General features: G+C 37.3%; 1 protein-coding gene across 2 annotated transcripts; it reads right to left on the reverse strand.

Annotated features, from left to right (window-relative positions):
• Nucleotides 1-1,880: 1,880 nt before the first annotated feature.
• Nucleotides 1,881-19,136, reverse strand: LOC122082478 (uncharacterized protein At2g02148). 2 transcript variants are annotated; one of them, XM_042650078.1, is made up of 8 exons: nt 18,489-19,136; nt 18,071-18,194; nt 17,581-17,922; nt 17,256-17,418; nt 10,521-10,644; nt 10,355-10,420; nt 5,040-5,300; nt 1,881-2,137 (listed from the first exon to the last, which is right to left on the reverse strand). In XM_042650078.1, the coding sequence occupies exons 1-8, from the start codon at nt 18,669-18,671 to the stop codon at nt 2,036-2,038; spliced, it is 1,365 nt and encodes a 454-aa protein (XP_042506012.1). In that variant the 5' UTR covers nt 18,672-19,136; the 3' UTR covers nt 1,881-2,035. The 2 variants fall into 2 exon arrangements, with proteins under 2 accessions (XP_042506012.1, XP_042506013.1); XM_042650079.1 differs by having other exon boundaries at nt 18,071-18,171; nt 18,489-18,614.
• Nucleotides 19,137-24,036: the final 4,900 nt, after the last annotated feature.

Raw genomic sequence — 24,036 nt, forward strand, 5'->3', positions numbered from 1 at the left:
TTTTTCGTTTCTGAGCACAAAAAAAAGGGAGAAACCGTTTCTAGAGACAAAATCAAACGGCCCCAATGGTTAATGGCTTTTGATGGACTTTCACATTCTTTGAATACCAGAATTAACAAATTTCCCAGCAACGAATATGGTAGCACATTACTTGGCATGATTTAAACTCAAATATTAAACAAAACTATTTTTCAATATTATAGTACTGAATAGACTGATTAATAGAAATTAATTTATCCAATAAAGTCTCCCCTTCTTTCCACTAAATATTCTAAAGTGTAGTGCACTTGTGTTGCATCATATTGGCTTTGTTAGGTTTCAAATGAAATCAAAAAAGAAGGAAATGAAATTTCTCAAACCTAAACGAGAAATTTTGTAATCAAAGAGACTTCAATGCCCTAGAAACAAAGAGACTTACTAGCCCCGGAAGAGATATAAGAGAGCCCATTTAGCAATATTATGGGCACAAAGAGAAGGTCTTGATAGGAAAAAAAAAATCGAATTGGGGATTTTTTTTATTTTTTATTTTTATTATTATTTTATTTTTTTTAAGGGAAGGGAGGGTTGGGGGTAGAAAATACAATGGATTTGGATGCAAAAAGTGAAATTTAATGACATAACCAAATATAGAATGATTTAGAAGTAGTTACATAATCATGTATAATAATTGATTACAAAAATTTCTCCTTCAAATTTGAAATTTTTATTTCCTTTCTTTTTATTTTCCTTGCAACCAAATGAAGCCATGTCTTCCACCTCAAAAGAACTTTGTTTTTACCATGAACTTGAACAAAATTTTCTTTATTCTTCTTCCTATCCCTGCCTTGTATACTTAAAAGGTAAATCCCCTATGCTTGCTCCCATGGCTAAGATCCATTCCAAACCTCTGTACATCCCAACAAGGTGCAATCAGAACATACATTGCATGGTGCCATCGTGTGATACTTTAATATCCATGTCTCTTAGTCCTTCAAATCCCTTACTCTTAAGTATTGTCATCTAGGGATCGGTTAATTATTATATCTGATGGTAGCTATGAGCACCACACAGAAGAGGTTGGTTGGTCATCTATGTTCCATTACAAGTCTCAATTACTTGTGGCTTTTATAAATCATAGCTTTGCAAGGAGCACACAGGACTCGGAAGTCAGGGATTTTGCAAGGACTGCAAGAAGCAAAAAGACTAGGATGGAAAGAGGTAGACATATGGACAGATTGTAAAGAGGTCATTGCTTGGTTAACTCAAGGGACAAAGGATGGGTAGTCATGGGGTCTTTTTGTGTTGCTATCTAGAGTTATAAAGTCTATGGACTCTTAGGTCTGTAACCATCTGTGAGATGGTCAGGTCTCTAATTACTATGGCTGATCACTTGGCTAGGACAGCTAGAATTTCTAAAATGAACTGGCTCTGTTTTCACCCACAAAAAAAAAAAAAAAAAAAAAGGTTGAACTGCTCCATAATGAAAATGTTATTTTCTTTCTGTCAGGAAACATTAATGCAGCAATTAGAAAACTTCATTCAGTAGAAACTGTAAAAAAGCACAACCTATAGCCCAGAATAATGCAGAAGGCACAACCAACAAAAGCATAACCAACAATCAGAAGCATATGGCTATAAGTAGTGTTTGGTACCACAAGATTTCTGAAAAGTCAAAGTGCATGTTTGCATAGCTTATTGAGTTTCGGCTTCTGGAACCCAGAAGTTGGCCTTTTGGATAGCAAAAATGTAATAAGATTCCATGGATAGAGAGAGCAACTGGACTTGAGGTAGACTTTCATAATTGAAGACATCTGGATCAGATCTTTTATCGCATCAAGTTCGAATAAATCTAAATTCACCATATCACAATAAATGATAAAAGACAGATTGTAGAAACCATGTAAATATAAGACAATTTAATAATTAAAAAGGAAAATCTAATTCTATAAAACTACAAACTATGTAACATGACTGTACACTTACATTTTGAACCCCAGAAATATTTACAGAAAGGGGGAAAAACCTAGAAACATAAAACGGCGGCAAAGTGAGACCATCATATTCCTAATCTCTTTACACCACATTCTGAGCAAAACTTGGATGTCTCTCTCAAATAAGGAGCCCCACATTCATCACAAAACTTTGCAGGGCTTGTTGGCTAGAAAACAAACAGCGGAAGTGTGTCAGTGACGTTTCTCTGTGAGCTGTCTCTAAACAAGATTACTAAAAATAAAGCACCTAAGTTGTAATAGCAGTTCAAGCAGGAAAAAAGAACAAAGAAACATCCACAGATCCAAATTTAATATCACTACAAAATTAGAAGATGAAAGGAGATAAAGGGTCTTCTTGGTTCATAAAAGGATGATGTTGGAGTTTTTACGAAAATACATCATGCTACACCAATGAAACTGTACCACATGCCACATCAATGAAGCTGTATCACATGCTACAACAATGAAACTGTTCAAACATCAAATTATGAAGTAGCATTGTTTTCTTGTCAAGCAATAGATTCATGACAGTTAAAGACAATGAAGCGAGGATTTAAAGAGTTGGTCAGTGATATTCGACAAGTCTTTCTGAACTTTTAGAGCATGAAGTGGTAACACAAGAAAGCTTGTCTATGTCTATAGAATATAGATAACTAATCCATTTTCAACACTTGGGAAACTACCTCCAAGACACAATCGTTTGGTATAATGGCTTCAATTTTTAGTCAAATCCTACTATTTTGATTTAGCACTGCCTCTTTTGGACAATAGGGCACAGTGGCGAATCTCTTGGTTTCCATTTTAAACGAAGAAATGGACCAGGGCCCAAATATCACATACTGGGGGTGCCCAACATTAGGGAGGAGGCTGAAAGATTTAAATAATATTTAATATTGCAGTTCATGGAGTTTCTGCTGAATGCAACTCAGGAACCTCTGTGAACTTTATCCTGTACTTCTAGATAATTATTCTCCCAAGTGAATCAAAGATTTGGAAATGGAGGGTTCGTTTCTGAGCACTATCAAATGCTTATGATCTGAAAGTTACAACATTTAATTTTCTCTTCCATTTCTACATTCCCGAAACGGATCCTATCAATTATTTCAAATTTTCTATGAACATATCTATTTTCAGGTATTCATGGAATCCTCCTTAATAGACAAAATACTGACCGATCCCTGATCCAGAACAGCCGATTTCACTTAGGATCAGTTGTTAAAATTTGCCAATAAATATGAAAAAACACATATTAACATTTGTAGCTTGTCCTCTTAGCTTTGATACCTGTACTTCTCTTCACAAACACCAAGTCCCAACCTCAACTCCACCTTCTCTCTCTTCTTTGTCTTCTTGCTTCTGTGTCCATCCCTATCATTAGTTGCAGACCATCTTCATGCTTCTAGGAAACTTGAACTTCTATTTGTCTACACTCGGAAGAATTAGACACCTAAAACTCATCCTTTTTGTATTTACGATAACAGACAACCAGCTGGAGCTATTAACATGCACCAACAGAATCTTAGCAGGAACACTTCTTTGCTCTCTGATTATTCATAGCTTAACTAGAAGACATCTCAGTAGATTTCATTACAGATCCCTAGTTTTTGCAAGGATCAGGCAGGTCTAGGCAAATGATCGGCATCCTTGAACTTTGTAGCATGGGCAGCCTGGATCAGAGAGGAATAACCAAAAATCGACTGCAGTTACTCTTGCTTCATCTTTCCCCTCTTTCCAAAAGTTCCAATCCAAAGCGTGTTTGATCGGCCGATCTGCCCAATCCCTCATAGACATAAATATATAGGTCAAAAAATCGTATCGGTGACTGCAATCTGCCAGAAAAGATCCCGATGCTTAATGTCATGCAAGGAAGTATGAATTGGAGACTACTTAGTTACAGCGCAATAACTACCCAAACATATCAATAAACTAAAATGTCAATGTATCCTATAGGTTATACATATCAAAATACAACTTGCAGGTATCATATCCGCTTGCAAAAAACGTTTACACCAAATTTAACTGAATTTCTAGGTTGGTCTAACCTAGACCTAGTTCATCCCTACACATTTTAACCAACCACTAACCTCCTTGCCTACACAAATGAACATATTGACAGGACATAAGCATTTACAGACATTCTAATATCTTGATGCATATAAGAACTTCAAATTTGTCGTTCCTAGGTTGTAACTGCTACTGCATATTTACTAGTCTAGAGAAAACATATTTCGGTTGTCTTCTCAGATATGCCAATCGGATTCGTGAAATAGATTCACCCCTCCCCAATGATCTTTAGATTCTTTTTGAGACATGATTCAGATGCAAACACGTAATGATCAAGGACATAGTGCAACCAAAGGGAATCACTAAGGACACTTATATTCCCTTGAAAACTTTGGACTGCAACCACTGAATCCAAGGAGCTTAACAGCCAGGAAGACTTAGATTCTAACAGCAAATGATATGAATTGAGAAACAAGAATGTCCCATTACTCTAAAACCTAATCCTTCTACCATTTCCCAAGAAATGTGTCCACGAAATGAGAGCCAAGGACCATTCTTTTAAATTTTGTCTAGTTCCCAAACTAAAAGAGACACAAAACCCAAAAATTGCAGATGTTCACTAGATGGAAAAATCAGAAAAATTTTAGGATATTAAACCATTTATCCATGTGGGGGGAGAGATGACATGATAGTCTGTCTATTTCATATCTAAACCTCTAAGTCACCAATTTGTACACACAAAAACATGTGTTTGACTGAGAGTGCTCATGTACACGTGAGAGAAGAGTCAACATCTTACGAAAATAAAATAGAGAAGACAAGATTAGCTTGGGAAACTGTCAACTACAAATGGCCAAACAATTGCATTCAAAACACAGAATGAAAAAAGATGTTTTTAGAGGAGAGTGATGCTATTTTAAGATAAACTGAAAAAAAGTGGGGGCTAGGTCACGACAAATATATAAAATAGAATTCCAATTCCAGCCAAGTTGAAACAACAGGGATTAAAAAAAAAATACATGTATTATCAAGACAAAAAAAAAGATCATCTAGAGGAACACTCACCAGTACATGCAAGCGCCCTCCAACATGGCCTCCGGTGAGGGGTTGCATGCAAGCCATATGTTGTGTCATAGTTGGTGATTGATGGCCATGAGAAATCTCAGGAATATGCGAAGAAGGTCCACATGGATGCGGATGAGAGAAGTGCATCACATGTTGATTATGATGAACGGGTTGACTATGAGGTTGGAGTTGATGAAACTGGGTTTGATGCGGGAGTTGTTGTATATGATGTTTGGATTGAGGAGGCTGCTGATTCTGCGGCTGCCAACAGGAAAAAGAATATAAATGCCCATATTTGTGTGGTCGATTGTGAATTTATATCTCTGAAACATAAGGTTTAAGCACCATCCAGTTACCACAGTGTTATAATCAAGCCAAATAGGAAATGTAACTTAGTACCAGAGGAATACAGCACATATTATTGTGCCTAGTTCCTACATTTAGTCTTTGCTCATGCCCAAGCCTGGAACTGCCCAGAAATCCATAATCTGTTTAATTTTAACCATTCAAAATGCCCGAACCATGTGATTTTTGGCCCTTTCCATGAAGTATATCCTTACTTGCTAGATTTCAAACCCCCCCCCCCCCCCCCCCCCCCCCCCCCCCCCCACCCCACCCCACCCCACCCCACCCCACCCCACCCCAAAAAACAGTTTATTTGCACACGGATTACGTACCTATAGGCACATAACATATATGCACATCAGTGGGGACAAAGTGACAAACACATTGCACTTGTGCATAACATATATGTACATGGGTTTAGGACTAGGACCAAAACTTTGGACTGGCCCTTCCCAACCCATAAAGAGAGTTGAGGGTCTCAATTCTCTAAAGTTTAGGATAGTCAAAGTTAGGGCTAAACCTGCTCAAAGAAATAAGATTTTTTAAGGGCATCTCTCTATTTTCTTACAAACCTTTCTATACTCTTAAAACAGATTTTGGCTTATCGAGGTTGAACCATGTTGGCCCTTCGAGCAATCTCGACTAAGATGAACGGGGTCAGGTTGGATCGTTGGGTTCAGTAGGATATTTTAGGATTTATTTTATTTAGGAAAGATTAAGTTATTTTGTTTGGGAAGATATGTAATCTTTTATTTTCGGTAGTTGTTAGACAAGTATAAGTAATCAATTTGAGTTTTATTTTCTCAGGAAGTAATTAGGAGTTGCTATTTAAGTTTTAGATTTTAATTAGACAAGTTTTAATTGTAGTTTTATTATATAAACTCATGTAACCCAAATTTGTAGACAGGTTTTTGAGGAATGAATTGAATTAAGTTGTTTAGTGCCAAATGGGCACTTGCAAGGTCGTGTGACTTCCTCCCCCCTTGTGCAATCTCTTTTTCTCTCTCTATCTTTCTTCTTCTTCTTCTTCTTGTGTTAATTTCTTCCATTATCGAACCAAGAGACGAATCTCCCTCATTCTGAACCCTCTTTACCTGTGATTTTGGACGAAGGATAGGCCCATAAGTGATCCGATTCTGGTTTTGGAACCCGGATCCGCATAAAGCGATATCAGAGCCGAAGGATCCCCTCCTCCGTTCTCTTCTTGTTCTTCCCTTCTCTTTCCCTTCCTTGTCCTCTTCCAAATATGGATTCTTGTGTTTAAGTTTAAAGTGTGATTTCCCAATGGAACGTTTGCTAATTTGTTGATTGATGAGTGACTACATGACAATTCCGTTTTGGTGGATATGTTGTCAAAGACCAATTAGATTATTTTTTAGTCAGAGGATGATGTATTCATCGAATTCTTTATTTCTTATTATAATGGTGGGGCTTTTTGTGAAGTTTTTATTCTCCCCAACGCATCATTAAATTAAGCCGAGGTTGGTTGGAACAATGAGACGACACCATTGATCGTGAAAACAATATGTGCATTCTCCAGGCTTTCCACATGCGTCAAAAATTTATTCTTCATGGATTGGTTGAGTCAAAAAAAGTGATACCACTAGTACAACCATAGGATGAACCAAATATGTCAACACAAGTGGAAGACTGCCTTATTGTGGAACAAGGGATGACAATGGAAAGTGAGAAAATCGTGGATCAAGTAATAATGGACATCAATGCAATGCCATTTGTTCACCATCATAAGTTCGTTTCCCCTGAATTTATTACTCTTCTTGAGGGGCTTAAGAAGAAATTGATGATGGATTGAAGCAAATCTGAGAACTTTGACCGAAATCTCGGGAACTTAATCAGATTTTCAAAAGCTTACTGAAGTACCAAGCACTTGTGATAAGGTGTGCAGCTTGATCGAGGATGGGTTACTGGTGGAAGATCCTATTGACATTGAACTTGATGATCAAGATAAACTAGATGGTCCGATCAAAGTTGCATTTGAAGAACCGATCGATGGTCCAATTTCAATTGTGAAACCCCGCCATCAGATTCCAATCAAGGTCACATAATTTATTGAGGACCATCAGGAGATCGTGATTGTTGATCATGAGACGTGCTGGATCTTTGCCCCATTCAAGCCGATGATCGTGGATGTTGATCGAGTGGTGTTAATCATCTCCTTCTATAAAACTCGTGGATGAGTTTTTCTCAATATCTAGGGAGTTGATGCAGAATCGAGGTTAAACCATGTTGGCCCTTGGAGTAATCTTGACCAAGGCGAACCGGGTCCGGATGTATTGTTGGGTTCAGTAGGATATTTTAGGATTTATTTTATTTAGGAAAGATTAAGTTATTTTGTTCTAGAAGGTATTTAATATTTTATTTTGGGCAGTTGTTAGATAAGTAAAGAGTAATCAATTTGAGTCTTATTTTATTTCTAATTTCATTAGTTAGATCATAGGAAGTAATTAGGAGTTGCTATTTTAGTTTTAGATTTTAATTAGGCAAGGTTTAATTGTAGTTTATTACATAAAGGCATGTATACCCAATTAATTAAATAGGTGTTTGAAGAATTAATTGAATTAAGTTGTCTATTGCCGGATGAGTACTTGCAAGGTCGTGTGACCATTCCTCCCCCCTTGTGCAATCTCTGTTTCTCTCTCTCTCTCTATCTTACTTTCTCTTTATTCCTTCTTTGTCCTCTGCTTCTTGTGTTAATTTTTGTCATTATTGAACCAGCAGACCTGAGAGAGATTCGACCAATCTCCCTCATTCCTAACCCTCTTCACCTGAGATTTTGGATGAAGGATGGGCCCATAAGTGATCTGATTCTGGTTTTGGAACCCGGATCCGCATCACAACTTTTCCAAAAGGGGGTTTTCAGAATTTCTGTAAACATTTAAATTCCTCATCCAAATCTTATATAACCACAATATTCAGAGGGAAAGTCCTTAAATCTAATTTCATTCTCCCAATCATCATCTCCCTAGTCATCGCATTTTATGGATTGAGGGAACTGCACTGCCCTTTGATGCTTATTATGAGTACATTACAACTCATAACTCTTTCCATTCCAACAGCTAGCAACAAATATTATTCCAGAATTAAATATTCGAAGTTCAAATCAGCATACTCAAGCCACATTTGAACCATCTTCGGGGACTCAAATTAAAGGCAGTTTTATGATTTTATCCATACAAAGATAAGATAGAATTTTGGTCCTCTTTGTCAGAAATGATATTGCACCTTCAGCTTTTCCAGAGCATAGAGGGGCCAATCCCCTAGTGTTGACTGTTTGCAGCCCTTTTTTTTGTGGTAAGTACCATGGTTCTCGGCGAGATCGTTTTTTTAATTTAGCGAGATTAGATCACAGGCGAGGTGTAAAAACGACGAGATCTCGTCAAATCTCACCAAATCTCGCCAAGATCTTGCCTCTTTCTACTTTTTTTAAGAAAAAAACACTAAGGAGCAAGAATTTTGATGCTTTTGCTTAAGGATCTCCATTCCTATACTCATTAAAGCTTAAAGAGTAGAAAATATTACCTCCTCATCCACATTTGGAGTTACTTTTCTTCTCAAGAACCATTTTAGATTTAAAAAAAAAAAAATCTCAAACCCATTTTTCCATGGAAACATCATCAATACTTGTTGGTTTACATTGCTTTTTATATATGTGATACATATCACTGATCTATAGATTCATGGAGGGAAATAATTTTTTTTTCTATTTAAATAAATGATGAATATTGACCTTATGTTGTTATATAGCTTATCTTATGTCATTTCCAATTTTCAATGTATGTTAATGTGACTCATCAGTCATCAATGTTAATTGTTAATCAATTAAGTAATTATCTATGATGTCTTTTAAATTCTTATGATTATGGTGTGTCAATGTGTTGATTGTGGAATGTGGATTGTGGAACAAAGTATACTAGCCTAGGGTCAGAAGAGTTGGAGACTACTTACATAAGGTACGAAGTCCAAGTACCATTTTAAATTTGATTTTTAAAAAACTGATATTTCCATTGTGTTTAGAAGTCCTAAAATAGGGTAAATATATAGTTTCAGGGACTACAAAGACCATATAGCCATCGAGACCAACCACCGAGTCGACCACGAAAAAATACATGATCTCAGCGAGATCTCGCCAGATCTCTCTTTTTTGGATCAGCGAGATGGGGGGTGAGAGCGAGATCTTAAACCTTGGTAAGTACCCAAGAAGTTGACCACCATGTTCAGATGTCTGATAAAGATCAAAGTAAACCCAAAGAAGTTGAATGAAATATATGGTCTAACGAGATCAATAAGTAGTGAACCCAATAAATTCACCTTCCTCTACAAAATACAATCCAGTCTAATAAAGATGTATCTGTTTTTCAAAAGTTATTTATTTTTTCTCATTCTTCAGATTTTAAATCTTAGCACATTGGGTTTGGCGGAATTCTCCCATTGCTTTAAAGGAAAGGATAGATCCCCCTACTCTCCCTGCCCACTTGTGAAGGATTTATCCTGGTAGCAGCACCTGTGAAGTCAGATCTCGAGCCAGTAGCAAGAGCACAAAAGAAGTGTCTGAAGCTTTCATAGGGCAGATCTACCTCCCAAGCTCTCACTTTACGATTGAAATAGCTAAGGAAGATGCCTACACCTATCAGAGTCTTCCTCCATTACTTTTAACTCAGACGGTGGATTGAATAAGAGTAGGGGTAATCTACCTTTCCAGCTTCTTGAGATACCTGTGTAGCTATCCACAATTTCCTTTACAAAAAATGTATCTCAGCTGTCCTGATTATGCTTCCCTTGCAATAACTAAAAGGCCAGAAAGGCAAGTGAAAGCACAACGGCTGTGTTTCTGTGGGACAGAAACCTATAGGAATAATGTCCTAGTTTTTCCTTATAACCAAAAGGATTCATACTGTTGAAAAAAATATATATACCAACAAGGAAGAATGAAGTTATAGAGAAGTCCATACTTCATTAAGAGGTCGGAATCCTGGGGCTGTAGCCATTGCACAAGAATTATCTGCGCTTGAGAATGCCTGATTGCATTCAGTTATACGAAAAAAACTCAGCTTCCTCCATAAAAGTAGTCAAGGAAACCAAACAAAATTTGAATGCAAAAGGGTGCTTCAAGCTTACCGGCAAGCCAGGAATGTTGGACACAGAATGTGATGCAACACGTCTATACTTATGCCTGGGTGAATAGAACTTATAGTCTCGAGCTGATACAGCGACTTCTCCCCGACCTGTCAACCGTTTGAACCTAGATTTCAAGAAAATGTTCACACATAAAGCATAACAGACCTCTATATTCAAATGGAATCCAGATGTGACAGAGTGAATTAATAACAAGTTTTGCCAAAATACAAACCATAGTATGCAATAAACAGACAAGATTCACAACCTAAAAATTAAAAGAGAGAATTCCTCAAGATTCAAGAAGATGGATCATTAGATAAAGATACTATGCAATGCAGCAGCCAGCCATAGCATGAGAATCAGCATTAACAACAGACCGTTAAACTAACATCTTGACAGTGTCCAACTCAGAATCCCGAGCTTCAGGGTGGACAGGCCCTCCTAGGGTCATAAGCCCAACAATCCCACACTACCCAACCAATGTGGGAATAACCATCCCCAATTCCTTGCCATGGAGCCGCACCCACTGCATCAAGTCACCCCCATCTTTGGGCCATGGGCTACACATGTCTGGCACATGGGCAACCCACTCTAATACCATCTAATAGCATCCAACCCAAAAGCCCGAGTTTCAGAGTGGAGAGGCCCTTTCTAATGCCATAAGCCCAACCGATAACACCCACCCCCAATTTCATGTCCATGTAGCCGCACTCACTACAACACCTAAGACACTATGAACCTACAACAGTATGAAGAGAGAAACCATTCTATCTGGCCCAATATTAGGCCTAGATGGTTACCATAAATTAGTCAATTGGCCTAAAGGACCACATAGGTTGCATCTATTGAAAGGTGGGTCCTAGTTTTCTCCATGGTCCATGTGTATTGTTGATGTGGTATTATAGGTGATGCAGATTCATCATCGAAATGGGCTTGTTTTATTAAGAATAAGTCTAGGGTTGTGTTATATACATGTTGGGCCTTTGATCCCATGGGTTTTCGATGTAATAGACCATTTTTATAGTTTTATTATATGGGTATGGGCTTGGCAAACGGGATTAGTCAAGTAGGAGTCTTTATTTATTTATTTTGCTTGTTATTAAGTGTTTTAGTTAGGTCGGATTAGGAGTCAATAAGTCAAGTCCTGTTTTGAGTTTATTTTCTTGGTAATTTAAGTTTCCCAGTCCAAAGGTGTGGCTTTGTTTCCTTTCCCTTTCTTTCCCCCTTTCTTTCCTTCACTTCTATTTTTCAAATTTGTACATCACGGATCCATGTAGCCGACCCCATTTAGTTGAGATAAGGCTTTGTTGTTGTTATTGTTTCTAGGTTTCCCAATTAGTCAAGGATTGTGTTAGGCCTTTCTTTTTTAGTGTTTAAGTCTATTTTTGAGTTTTCTATATAATTTTGTAAGAGGATCAAACATTGTACACGAATTGGTTAATGAAAATTGTCACATTTGTTGCTCTTCTTCATGTGTGAAGACTTTCTTGTGTTTAATCAAGTTAATAGAATTGATGTCTGATCCGATCGACTTTTTGCGGTGCAAAGCCTAGACGGTTCAACATTGATAATCTTCACTACAAGCTATTGGTTTTCCTATTCTTATTATCTTTTGTTGTAATATAGGTATAAGGGTAGAATTGTGCATAGGGGATTGTACTTGTACTCATATCTCACCTATCATAAGTAAAGGTAGGTTGCTATCAATTTTACACAATTCATTATTCTCCAAATCACAACGTGGTGTCAGATCTCTGTCGAACTCATGGTTTCGAACCTCCTATGAAAGCCCTAGGCTATCCACTCTCTTTCTTTTCTCACCTCTCTTCATTCTTTTTTTGGACACAACTTCTTCACCCTCAATGGTGAGTTTTTCCCACTAAGAGCCAATCTATGTGAGTTTTTTCCATATCTAAAATTTTTTTATTCGATCTTAGATTCGTTTTTTAATATCCAACAGTTATGGTGGCATCAAATGATACTATTGCATCAGCTGTTTTGGACGGAGTGAGTCGTGGTACTCATGGTGACTACTACTCTTCATTCCCTGTTAGCTCCATCAAGTTGGATGGGAGCAATTACTTGATGTGGTCTAGATCCTGTTTTTGTCAATCAATTACCGTGATTATTCCAGGTATCTCACAGGTGAAACTGAAAGGCCTACCAACTGCTAGTTCTACTCAGAGAAAGAAGAGCTCTCTCCTTGGTATGTCATTCTTGTTAAATTCGATGAACCTTACTATTGCACGGGGTTATCTCTTGATGGATATGGCTGCCAAGATCTAGAAGGCGGCTAAGAATACTTACTCCCAGGTTGGAAACGATGCATAGGTCTATGAATTAAGGAAGAAAATTATGAGACAAAGCAGAAAGAGTTCTTAAGTTGCGAGATATGTGGCAGGAACTGGATTTCTATGAAGATTTTTAGGATATTTGTTCTACTGATGCTACCGCTTTCAAGAAACATGAAGACAAGCTACAGGTGTATGATTTCTTGGCTGGCTTGAACGTGGAGTTTGATCAAATTTAGGCACATGCGCCTAATCGTGACCCCTTCCCATCATTAGAACATGCCTACTCTATGGTTCAGCTTGAAGATAGTTGTCGTACTACCATGCTACAACCTACTAAGAAGGAACCTATGAAGTCCGATTATTGTGGTAAGGAGCGGCATACTAGAGAATTTTGCTGAAAACTTCATAGGCGGCCAGCCAACTCCCTGGGACATGGTCGTGGTCGTTCTAACCAGCCCCAACCAAACCAATCTGAGCCATATGATACTTTTGATGTAACTGCCCCCATTGGCTTCTCTCTCATAGGATGAGTTATCTATTCTACGTCATCTAATGACTAACTTAGGGCCCTCATCATCAGCTGCTACTACTATTGCCACTATGTCGGTTGCATCTAAGTCCCATTCTGCTCACTTATGTATTTCTTTTGGTGGTCATTGTGCATCTGTTGTATCACTTCCTTGGATCATTGACTCCGGTGCAACAGATCATAACTGGTTCACCTAGTCATTTTTCTCAATATTCTTTGTCATTAGGTAAAAATAAAGTATGGGTTGTTGATGGTTCCCTCCCCTCTATGTCAAGAAAGGGTACTATTCAGTGTTTTCCCATGTTGTCCCTATCCTCAATATTGCATGTTCCAAATTTCTCAACTAACCTTTTATCTTTTAGTAGTATTAGTAGGGACTTGAACTATAATGTTACCTTTTTTCTTCCTGATGTATTTTTTAGGACTTGGTAATAGGGCAACGATTAGCAGTGCTAAAGTGGTAGTGGTCTCTACTTGCTCGACAGTGCATTTTCCACAGTTTCTTCAACTCAGGCTCTCATCACATTGATTCAACTTTTGAATTATCAGAGTTATATCAGTGGCATCATCATTTAGGACATCCACCTTTGGAATTTTATCTAGGATTTCCTTATTTATTAAGCAGTGTAATCCAAACCAATTTTTTTTTTTTATGCTTGTGTTTTTGCCAAGCAAACTAGAAGTGTTTATTCCATTTCAAATCATAGAAGTATTGTTCCTTTTTTCATTAGAACATTCTGATGTGTGGGGCCCTACCATTGTCTAATTGTGACTAGATATCGATGGTTTGTCACATTTATCGATTGTCATACTCGGCTTGCTTGAATCTATTTGTTGCGCCATAAGAATGAGGTTTTTCATTGTTTTCAGTTGTTTCATCGCTTGGTTCAGAACCAGTATGATGCTAGAATTAAGAAAGATATTATGCACTGATAATGGGAAAGAGTTTGTGGATGGTGCTTTCCAATCTTATCTTGCTGATCACAGCATTGTCCATCAGACCAGCTGTGTTGATACTCTAGCACAGAATGGAGTGGTCAAAAGAGAGAACAAACACTTGTTGGAAGTAACCAGGTTTCTCATGTTTGAGATGCATGTGCCAACGCAATACTAGAGTGAGGCAGTCCTTCCTGCTGCATATCTTATTAATCGGATGTCTCAGATCTTGTAGTCCCATAGTTCTAGTAAGATGCTTATTGGGTCTTCCTATTTAGTGGTTCCTCCGAAAGTATTTTTGTTGTGTCTGCTTTTCTCACAATCATCACATCCATGGAAAGCTTGATCCGCAGGGTCTTCGGTGTATTTTTATTGGTACTCCACTACACAAAAAGGGTACAAGTGTTATCACTCCACTTCTCGTTGTCTATTAGTAATAATGGATGTGGTTTTCATAAGATGGAGGCCTATTACCTTGTGTCGACACCTTTTTAGGGGGAGATGTGCCCCTTGTTTCCCTTGATAGTATTCCACTGTTGCAAGAAAAGGAGAACTTAGTTGAGAAGGGGATTCCAAATAGTACTATTCAAAGGTAGCTGAAATCTGTTCAGAAGGAGCCGCAATCATTGCAGGTGAATTCTCGACGAAAGAAATAAGTTGACACCACTACCACTATGCCTAGCCAATTGTCCTCTGATCCAGAGTCCAACACCTTGTCAGGTAACCTCTTCTCTCTTGGTGTCAATAATCCTTCTCTTGATCTCCCTATTCTTGTTTGTAAGGGAAGTATGGCCTACACACAGCATCCTCTTTCCTATGTTGTGTCATATAATTCCCTACCACCTTCCCATCGTGCTTTTTTGTCTTCTTTGTCATCTATTTCTCTTCCTTAGAACTAGCAGGAGGAAAAATGCTATGGATGAAAAAATGAGAGCACTTAGGAAGAATGATACGTGTAATTTGCTACCTCTTCCACAACATAAGAATCATGTGGTGTAAATTGGTGTTTACAGTCAAACAAAAAGCTGATGTAATTGTGGACAGGTACAAAGCAAGATTGGTTGCCAGAGGATTTACTCAGACTTATAGCATAGACAACAGTTGCCAAAATGAATACTATTCGAGTCATTATCTCTCGTGCAGTTAACCTAGGATGGGAGCTACAATAATTTGATGTCAAGAATGCCTTCCTCCATGGTGAACTTGAGGGAGAGGAGTACATGGATATCCCTCCAGGTATTTTTGGTGAGGAGACTCAAGGGAAGGTATGCAAAATGAAACATGCATTACATGGGCTGCAACAATCCCCATACCATTGTTCGGTCACTTTCACAGGGCCATGGTGTTAATGGGATATAAACAAAGTAATGTTGATCAAACTTTATTTATCAAGCGAGTTGATGATCAGGTTACTATCCTCATTGTATATGTTGACGACATTGTCGTATGGGAGTGATCTTGTTGAAATAGCTAATTTGAAGGCTTACCAAGGCAAGGAGTTCGAAATTAAAGATATGGATAAGTTGCGGTACCCCCTCGCCATTAAAGTGGCTCAGTCTACTAGAGATGTATTTCTCTCTCAACGAAAGCACACTTTACCTTCTTTCTGAGATTGGGATGTTAGGGTGCAAGCCAGCTGATACACCCCTTGAGATTGAGGCCAATGCTCATCTCAAGAGCAAAGATGATGAACCGGTTGATAAAGGATAATATCAAAGACTGGTTGGACAACTTATCTATTTGTCTCATACCTATGTTGTTGGTTTGGAGAGTCAATACATGGATGATCCTTATTCTTTCATATGGAGGCAATGTTCCGCATTCTCCGTTACTCGAAAGCTCCAGGGAACGGCATTCTGTTCTCACCTTATGATCATATGCGTGTCGAGCCATATACTGATGCGGACTAGGATTATTACCTAGATGATCAATAGACAGTCTACATCAAGTTATTGCACTTTTGTTGGTGGCAATGTTGTCACATGGCGTAGCAAGAAACAGCCAGTGGTGACCAAATTTAGCAAAAGGCTGAGACAACGATGGCCCATGGTATTTGTGAGTTACTCTAGCTTCAAGGTCTTCTTCATGATCTAGGTGTGCCTATTCAAGTGCATGGTGACAGCAAATCAGCTATTAGCATTGCTCATCAATCATACACCCAGAACCATCCCTTCAGTAGAAGACTTAAGGTGTCTACTGTTTTCAGTTCAATTGTTATTAAGATCGAACTTAAGTTAACTAGAGCTGAAAAGTCGAAATGACTTAAAACTGGATCTTTGGAGACTAAGAAATTCAGAGCTGCTGGAGAAGCTCAAAGGGTTTCCAGGCTGACACTTAACCATAACTTCTCTTTTTCCACTAAATCTGCAGACACTTCATCACAATTTTCTTGATGTTTCATTCGTTCACTAACAGTTCCTGCTTTCTTGTCTATTTACACATCTTCCATATCTTATTTTTGCTCCTTCTTCAGAACCAGATACAGATATGAACTTGCTCCTTCAACCAGTTCCAAGTTGTCCTTGAAATAATCTCAAAAAACCTAGCATACTGCAGATAAATAAAGATTGTTTAGCTAGCAGGTTTTGTACCACACACCCTACTACTAAACTTTCAATCGTGAGTGCATCTAAAGAGTAAGAACTTCACAGAAAAGAGTTCTATGAAGCTCCTTATGAGAGCTAATACAGGTCAACATCCACTAGTTCTCAAAAAGCTGGATCAAAAAAATTTGATTGCTGAATTTCATTAATAAGCATAACCTAAACCCTGATCCAAGATCATTGCTAAGTTGATTCATGCAAAACCAAATTCCTATCTGTATATTGTAAAATTGATTTAAATTCTACCCCCCCCCCAAATTTGATGACCAGCAAAAGGTAATGACAAGCACGTATTTATTTACCTGCAATAATAAACATGACAGTAAGGCCGAAACTACACAACATACGAAAAAGAAGGAAGGATTCCACTTACCATTCTGCATCCTCAGTAAGCAAACTATTTGGTTTTTCAACAATCACTAAACCATTGACTACTACAAAACGAACCCGCTTCTCTTCTTGTATTACTAGTTCTGGAAATCTCGTCCTTGTCTCAAGAGATGTTGCCAATTCCCTTCTTTTAAATGTACAGTGTCCTATATGGGAAAATATCATGATGCAATTCTTTAGGTAAATAATATGCACCAAGTTATAATAGGAAACAGGTAGTAAAGCATAACAATATATTCCAAGAATCACAGACCAAAATATTTTCTATTTACCCTTACATGGACTTCATAAGCATGGAAACTCAATACCTTTCCTCGGAAATTTTTTGGCTAGCCTTCTGTACAAACCACCAGCAGCTTCAAGGGCAACCCCAATGTTCTTTTCACGAATTCCATCCAAGGAAGCAAGTCTCATATTCACATCATTAACTAATGTCTCGTACAAATTGGCCACATACATCAAGGGCAAGACAAACCTTGGATCACCTTCATATTGAACTTCTCTATTCTTCCTCTTATTTAGTTTATCTTGGCCTGATTGGGCACCATATTCTGACTCAGAATCAGCCACTTCTATGAAATGCTCCCTGATAAAATGATCCACGATTATTTGCAAGAATCTAGCTCTTGCTGTTTCAATCGGTACAACATCTGGTTCAACGTTCAAAACTAGTCAGTCAAACTCACTGAACACAGAATACAGAACAAGTATGAGATAATCAGCATATCTACAGAAATCTCCCAAAGGGAATATCTGAGTAGTTTATATCAAGCATTCAAAACAAAAATTGCAAATCACCTTCACTTGTCAAAATGTCGTAGGTTGACCTCGAAGACCCACTATTTTCAAGACCAGAGCGATCTTCTTCCACTCCAACAACATGAAGCGATAAAGAACTCCTATAAGATTCATGTATGCAATCCTGATAAAATACAAACCCCATAAAGGCAAGCAAACACTTCCTTTCCCTTATTAAAGCAAACCCATTAACCAAACATCAAATTACAGCCATTAAACCCAACCAAGGCCCAATCGAAATACACATCTAATAATTACAAGACTTAGTTCAAATTTTATAAGTTGAGCCAAACTAAAAAGAACTAGAAAGTTTTAAAATTCAGAAAAATGATTTGTTTCCAGTTCAATTGAGAGTAATTCAGGTTTAACTAATCATAAAAGAACGTATAAACTAGAAAGCGCAAAGTAACAAACTTACAACCGAATTGGACTCATCGTCATTCTCCAAGCTATCTTCTGTCACTCCATCACGATCCACGTCACTAATCCCATCAATCTCCCCTGGCCGACCATCTACAGTGTTGAGATCGTGCAAGGAGCTTCCAATAAACGAGTTCGCAGACCTCAAGTTGTAGTGTGACCCAGGGACCCTACTTCCCATCACTCAAAACGAACAACCTCTAAAGCCCTAGAAAAGAAAAAAGTTAAAGCTTACAAAACCTACTTCAAAACCCAAGAAACCGCGAATCAGTAATCGAGGTCGATTCCCCACGATATCTTCTTCTTCCTCCTCAAAGGAATCCAAGTCTTTTACACCGTGAAGTCCGAGAGAAGCCCTGAAACGCTTGAATGCTATGGTCTCATGGAAGATTTTTCAGTTACCTTCTCGCTTCAAGTTTGAAAACTGAGTAGAGAAAGGGCAAAAACACTAACGACTATTTTTCGTTCGGTTTTGCGCGGCAAGCAAAAGAACGAGAGAGAGAGAGACACTGTGTTCTGAGAGTTCCAAAGCTGTGAGGCTCTGACCGTAGCTGAGCTTTGTTTTCCAAAACCAGTTTCCAAGCCTCTCTACGACCTCCACACCTCCTTCCAAAGCGGCAGCCCTAATTGCTTTAACGAGAAAAGAACTCCGTCCGCTTGCGTAGTTCTATCGTTAAACATATTTATGGGTCTGAAAAGACCATACTGCACTGAAATATCTCTTACAATCTTTAACTCACGTTGGTTTAGATGTTGATGTAATGACTACACAAACGGATAGTGTTCTCTTACCCTTGCATTAAATAGTAAAATGTCCAAATACTAAAACATCCTTGCCATCTTAACCTAGTACTTTTATTCGAATCCCTCTCATGTGTCAGTAAATGAGGACAGAAGAAAATTAAAAAGAAAAAATGAATTTGAGTAATGAGATAAACACATAAATCATAAAACATCTCTTCCTTCAAATTCCCTTTTTTTTTTTTTTCTTTACATTTTATGACAACCTTAGTGAATTTGGATCGAGAATTATTTAGATGAAAATAACTTGGAATAACTATTTTGTTAATTCAAAATTTCAATCAACAATTTGTTTAACAAAAAAAAAAAAAAAAAAGGGAACAAAAATGAAATTCAAATTCGAATCAATTTAAAAATTATTTACTTATCTTAAAAAGATTGGACACAAATTTTCCTAATCCTGTAACCTTGCTTGGTCTGCCAACTTTGTTCTAATTTCATTGTATTCTTTTGTATTCAGCATCCGCAGATGTCACATTGCTAAATGCTCAACCATGAAGCAAGCTCTTCCTTCTACCAAAAAAAAAAAAGAAGCAAGCTCTTCCGAATACGATAGATGTAGAAGTGGCTAAAAAAGTCGAAGGAAGCAAAAAGGCAAAGAAAAAACCTTACCCCTATATAAAAGCATGCGCCAAAATAAGGCGAGCCTTTCACTAGAAGGGTGCTAAAAAGCATTCATTTGCTCGTTTGCTAGGTCTCGAATTGGAGTTTGTAGGTTGTGTTGCCTACGTTTACTAACTTAACAGTAACGAGCTATGCTTTTAAAAGCGCGTTTTTCAACTAGATGTTATATTTAGTTGTAGCACGCTGGTGCATTCTCCTTGTATCTCTTATCTAATTTATATTATTAAGTTATTTACGTAACATGCACATTAAGTATGTGCAATTTAGGTTCAACGATTACTTTTGAAGTTATAGGGGATGCATGTTTTTTTATTTTCAATTATGTCTCAATGAATGAATTTTACTTGATCCAATAATCGAAAAAGGGGGAATATATGTGTAGTTTTGGATAAAAGCTTTTGTAATAATGCCCAAATTTATTTTTCTCATGATTATGCCCAAAAGATGATGCAAAGGATGTCATGGAATCATTTGCGAATTTTTATTGATATGAAGCTTTCCCAAACCGAAGAATTGTCCATTTCGGATTCAAAAGTTCTAGTTCTACAGGTAGTGAAGGATTCTTGAGAGTGGAAAGCGCATGGATCACTATTTTTTTTTTTCCAAATATCAATGAAGTTCTCAAAAAGGCTAGGATTGAATTAGATGACATCCATGAAACCATTGAACGGTGGGTGTTAACGAAAGTCTCGTATTAGATGGTTGTATTGTGGAGATTTGAGCTCAGATTTTGACAGGTGGAACCTAGAACACATTTCCCAATAAAGAAATCAAAAATCAGGAGAATCGTCCGAATCAGTATCAGCTGACCGCGAACTTGATTGAGTCGACCCCTTTCCCAAGGATCGGTCTCTCTCTATAATTGTTTGAGGGTTGATGTCTTTGTATTTTATAGTTTGAATAGTAAGAAGGATTCTTAAGAACCCATTGATGTCTTTGTATGTTATAGTTTGAATAGTAAACTGCCTCCGAAAGATTGTTAAGAATCCATAGTGCCTATTGCTCAATTAAGATCCAGGTTTTTAAGGTTAAATCAGGAAATCCAAAAAATTGTTTCTTTGTAGTGAAAAGTACTAAACACTTCCGTCTGAGTCACCCAAGGTGTACTTAATCAAGAAATCCAATAAATTGTTTATTTGTAGTGAAAATCACTAAACACCTCCGTCTAAGTGGCCCAAGGTGTACTTAGTGGGAGTCGAACTTAAGACATCCAAATTTACGAGTCATACCAAGTTCGTTGCTCACCAATTGTACTACCCCCTTATGTTAGATTTAGACACCTTATTGAACCACATATATCATTTTTTTTTTTTTTTTTATTATGGACCCGTGATTATGGGCATGTGAGTGTTTCTTTCTATTTTGTTTGTTTTCTTTATCGTATATAGGATTTCATCTTTATAATATTTTATTTTTTTTATAGAGAGAAGGGCTGTTGAGTTTGGGAAGAAGAGGATCATAGGCTCTGATTTGGGAAAAATCTCAAATCTCAGAGAGGGGCACCCACCCATACATCTTAGTGCTTTGGTGGATCATGGATGAGGTATTATTTATTCCATTCTAATCTCCATAAAATATATCGAATCAACAATAATTTTGAATATCAAATCTTTAGGGAGTATGTGTTGGTATGTGAGTTTGAACTACTATACTGATAAATGCATTTGAATTCTCAAAAACATCAATTAAAGAAAGTGTTTAGGGCATACCACTTTCAACATTTTACATATGAGTTCAGTTTCCCAATCTGAGATTGGAACAATGATTGTTTGTCCAAGTCAAAGAATTTAATATTTTCACCAGTTGGGTAGTCAGGACTAGTCAGGCTTAATCACTTAGAAATCTTGTACCGTGAACACTCGTTTAAGTAAACTGGCCTAGCTTTTGAGGGGGATGGTATGGTTTATAATCGATCCGATCGGTGTTGGGCTTTAATTGGACTTTTTTTAACTGGGTCTTAATCAGGCTATGGACTTATTTAAGTCTAAACGGGCTTTAAACGTGTCTACCTAAAATTCTTTTCTTAAGTAGGTTGAAAGCCCATAAATATGTAACACATATATTTAATAAATAAGATAAGTGAAATGAGATTATGGTTGTTCTTTCAAAAAAAAAGAAAGATTATGACCATATCAACTTATAAAACAAAGATTATATAAATCAAATCCTATTACAAAGCATATGGTAAGAAAGTTTAATTCGTTTCTTACTAGAAATGGAAAAATATAAATTTTATATAGTATTAAAGGGGTTCAGGCTACAACGAGTCAGTTCAATCCGGTCGTATAAACATGTTGGTTTGGTCAGGTGCTCGGCGAGCTTGCTACCTGCATCGTGAATGCCCATTTAATGAATGTGCCAGGCTCAAGCTCAACATATTTATTAATCGAGTCGTAAACGTGTTGGGCTCGATCAGGCCTACTAGTGCGGGTTCAAAATTGACACCCCTACATTGGATGGAGTCTACATAGAAGGTAATCTCTTTAGTAGCAGTGGCTTCAATTAATTTATTCAAATATATAAAATATTAGGGACAATTTTCTGTTCTTGAGAGGCCCCACACCACAACACTAGGGGTGTGCAATGACCACCCTGCCCTTGCTTGAGGGTGTGTATTCCTATGTGTGGGTTGTAGGGACCTCCCATGGACAGAAATCAATTACCCAAAATATTATTATTATGCGTAGGGCCCATTAGTAATTGAACCTTATTATAAGAGATGCCCAATTATTATATGTCAGGGTTGGGTCCTCATCTCAAGTTCGGATCAGGTCCTTGTACGAGAACTTGATATTGGATTCTCATACAATTAAAATGCGAACATTTGTAATTCATTTATTCTCTCTCATAATTTTTTAACCAGCTACCTATTCTTTCATATTTTCTCTCCCCATTATCTCTTCCACTCACAGAACCACACACACATTATCTCTCCTGATTTATTAATTTATTAATTTTTTATTTTTAATTTAATTATAATTTAACATTTTTTTTAGATCCTACAAAATAGCTTTAGATATTGATCTCAGGCCTCTTGATAGATACTAATCGAATATCAATAAAAAAATTAATAAACTATTAATTTTACTCATTCATGGAGGTCACTTCACCAATCGTCTAAGGGTTCACAAGTCCCTACAAGGTTTTAGCATAAATCCAAAATACGATATGTAAGCATGATGGCAATTTAGAGATATTTTGGATAATATGTGGATCGAATTAATATCGTGTTGAATCAATATTGGTGTCGTATTGAATAGCATTGAATAATTGGAAGAGAGCGAGAGAGAGAGAATCTTGTATTAGTATTGTTAAAATCGGTTAATTTAAATAAATAAAAAAACTATATAAAATAGTATTTAAATCAAAAGAGGGATAAAGTAGTATAGCAGTTAAATCGGAAAAGGGATATAAGGAGGCAACGACAATATAGATGGTCCAGGTAATAGTTAGTTTTTAATGGAATATACATGTCCACAGAGAAAACGTACGAGCCTCAAGGGCCTGATCCGGACTCTCTGATTTCAGCCAATAAATTGATAGCATTAATTACTTGCTCTAACTGACATAAAGAAAAGAGCAGACAATATCAAAACGAAGAGAAGAAGAAGAGAATCTTCAATAGTGGATCATCTTCTACAAACGACACATATCCAAATTTGAGTGTACTTATTGATCTCTTAATTGTATAATTTCATCTTCTACATCCTGCTTGATGATCATGTAGGTTCATTGTCTCTAGACTCCCAAGATCTGTTTATCTGGTTCAATGATTGTTCGCACACTTGAACAATCTAAACGGTCCAACCACGGTCAATTAAATCATACGGTCCAGAAATCCTTGTAAAACACCGGTTGTGTTAAGTCACATCTCTTCGCCGTCGGAGTAGCAAGGCTGCAAGACCAATCTACACGGGAAAGGAAGAAAGTGAGGTGGCACGTGGGAAAGTAGGTGAAACAAGTGGCAGGAGCATTACAGCATTACATTACTGGGGGGAAGTGTGGAGTAACTGTTTTTCATATATTCACAGGTCAAGAGATTACACATATATATATATATATATATATCCATCTTGAGATGATGGTTACGACTCTCACGTGAGTTGTTACATGCTGTTACA

Source organism: Macadamia integrifolia, chromosome 6, assembly GCF_013358625.1.
Source record: "Macadamia integrifolia cultivar HAES 741 chromosome 6, SCU_Mint_v3, whole genome shotgun sequence".
Classification (NCBI taxonomy): domain Eukaryota; kingdom Viridiplantae; phylum Streptophyta; class Magnoliopsida; order Proteales; family Proteaceae; genus Macadamia; species Macadamia integrifolia.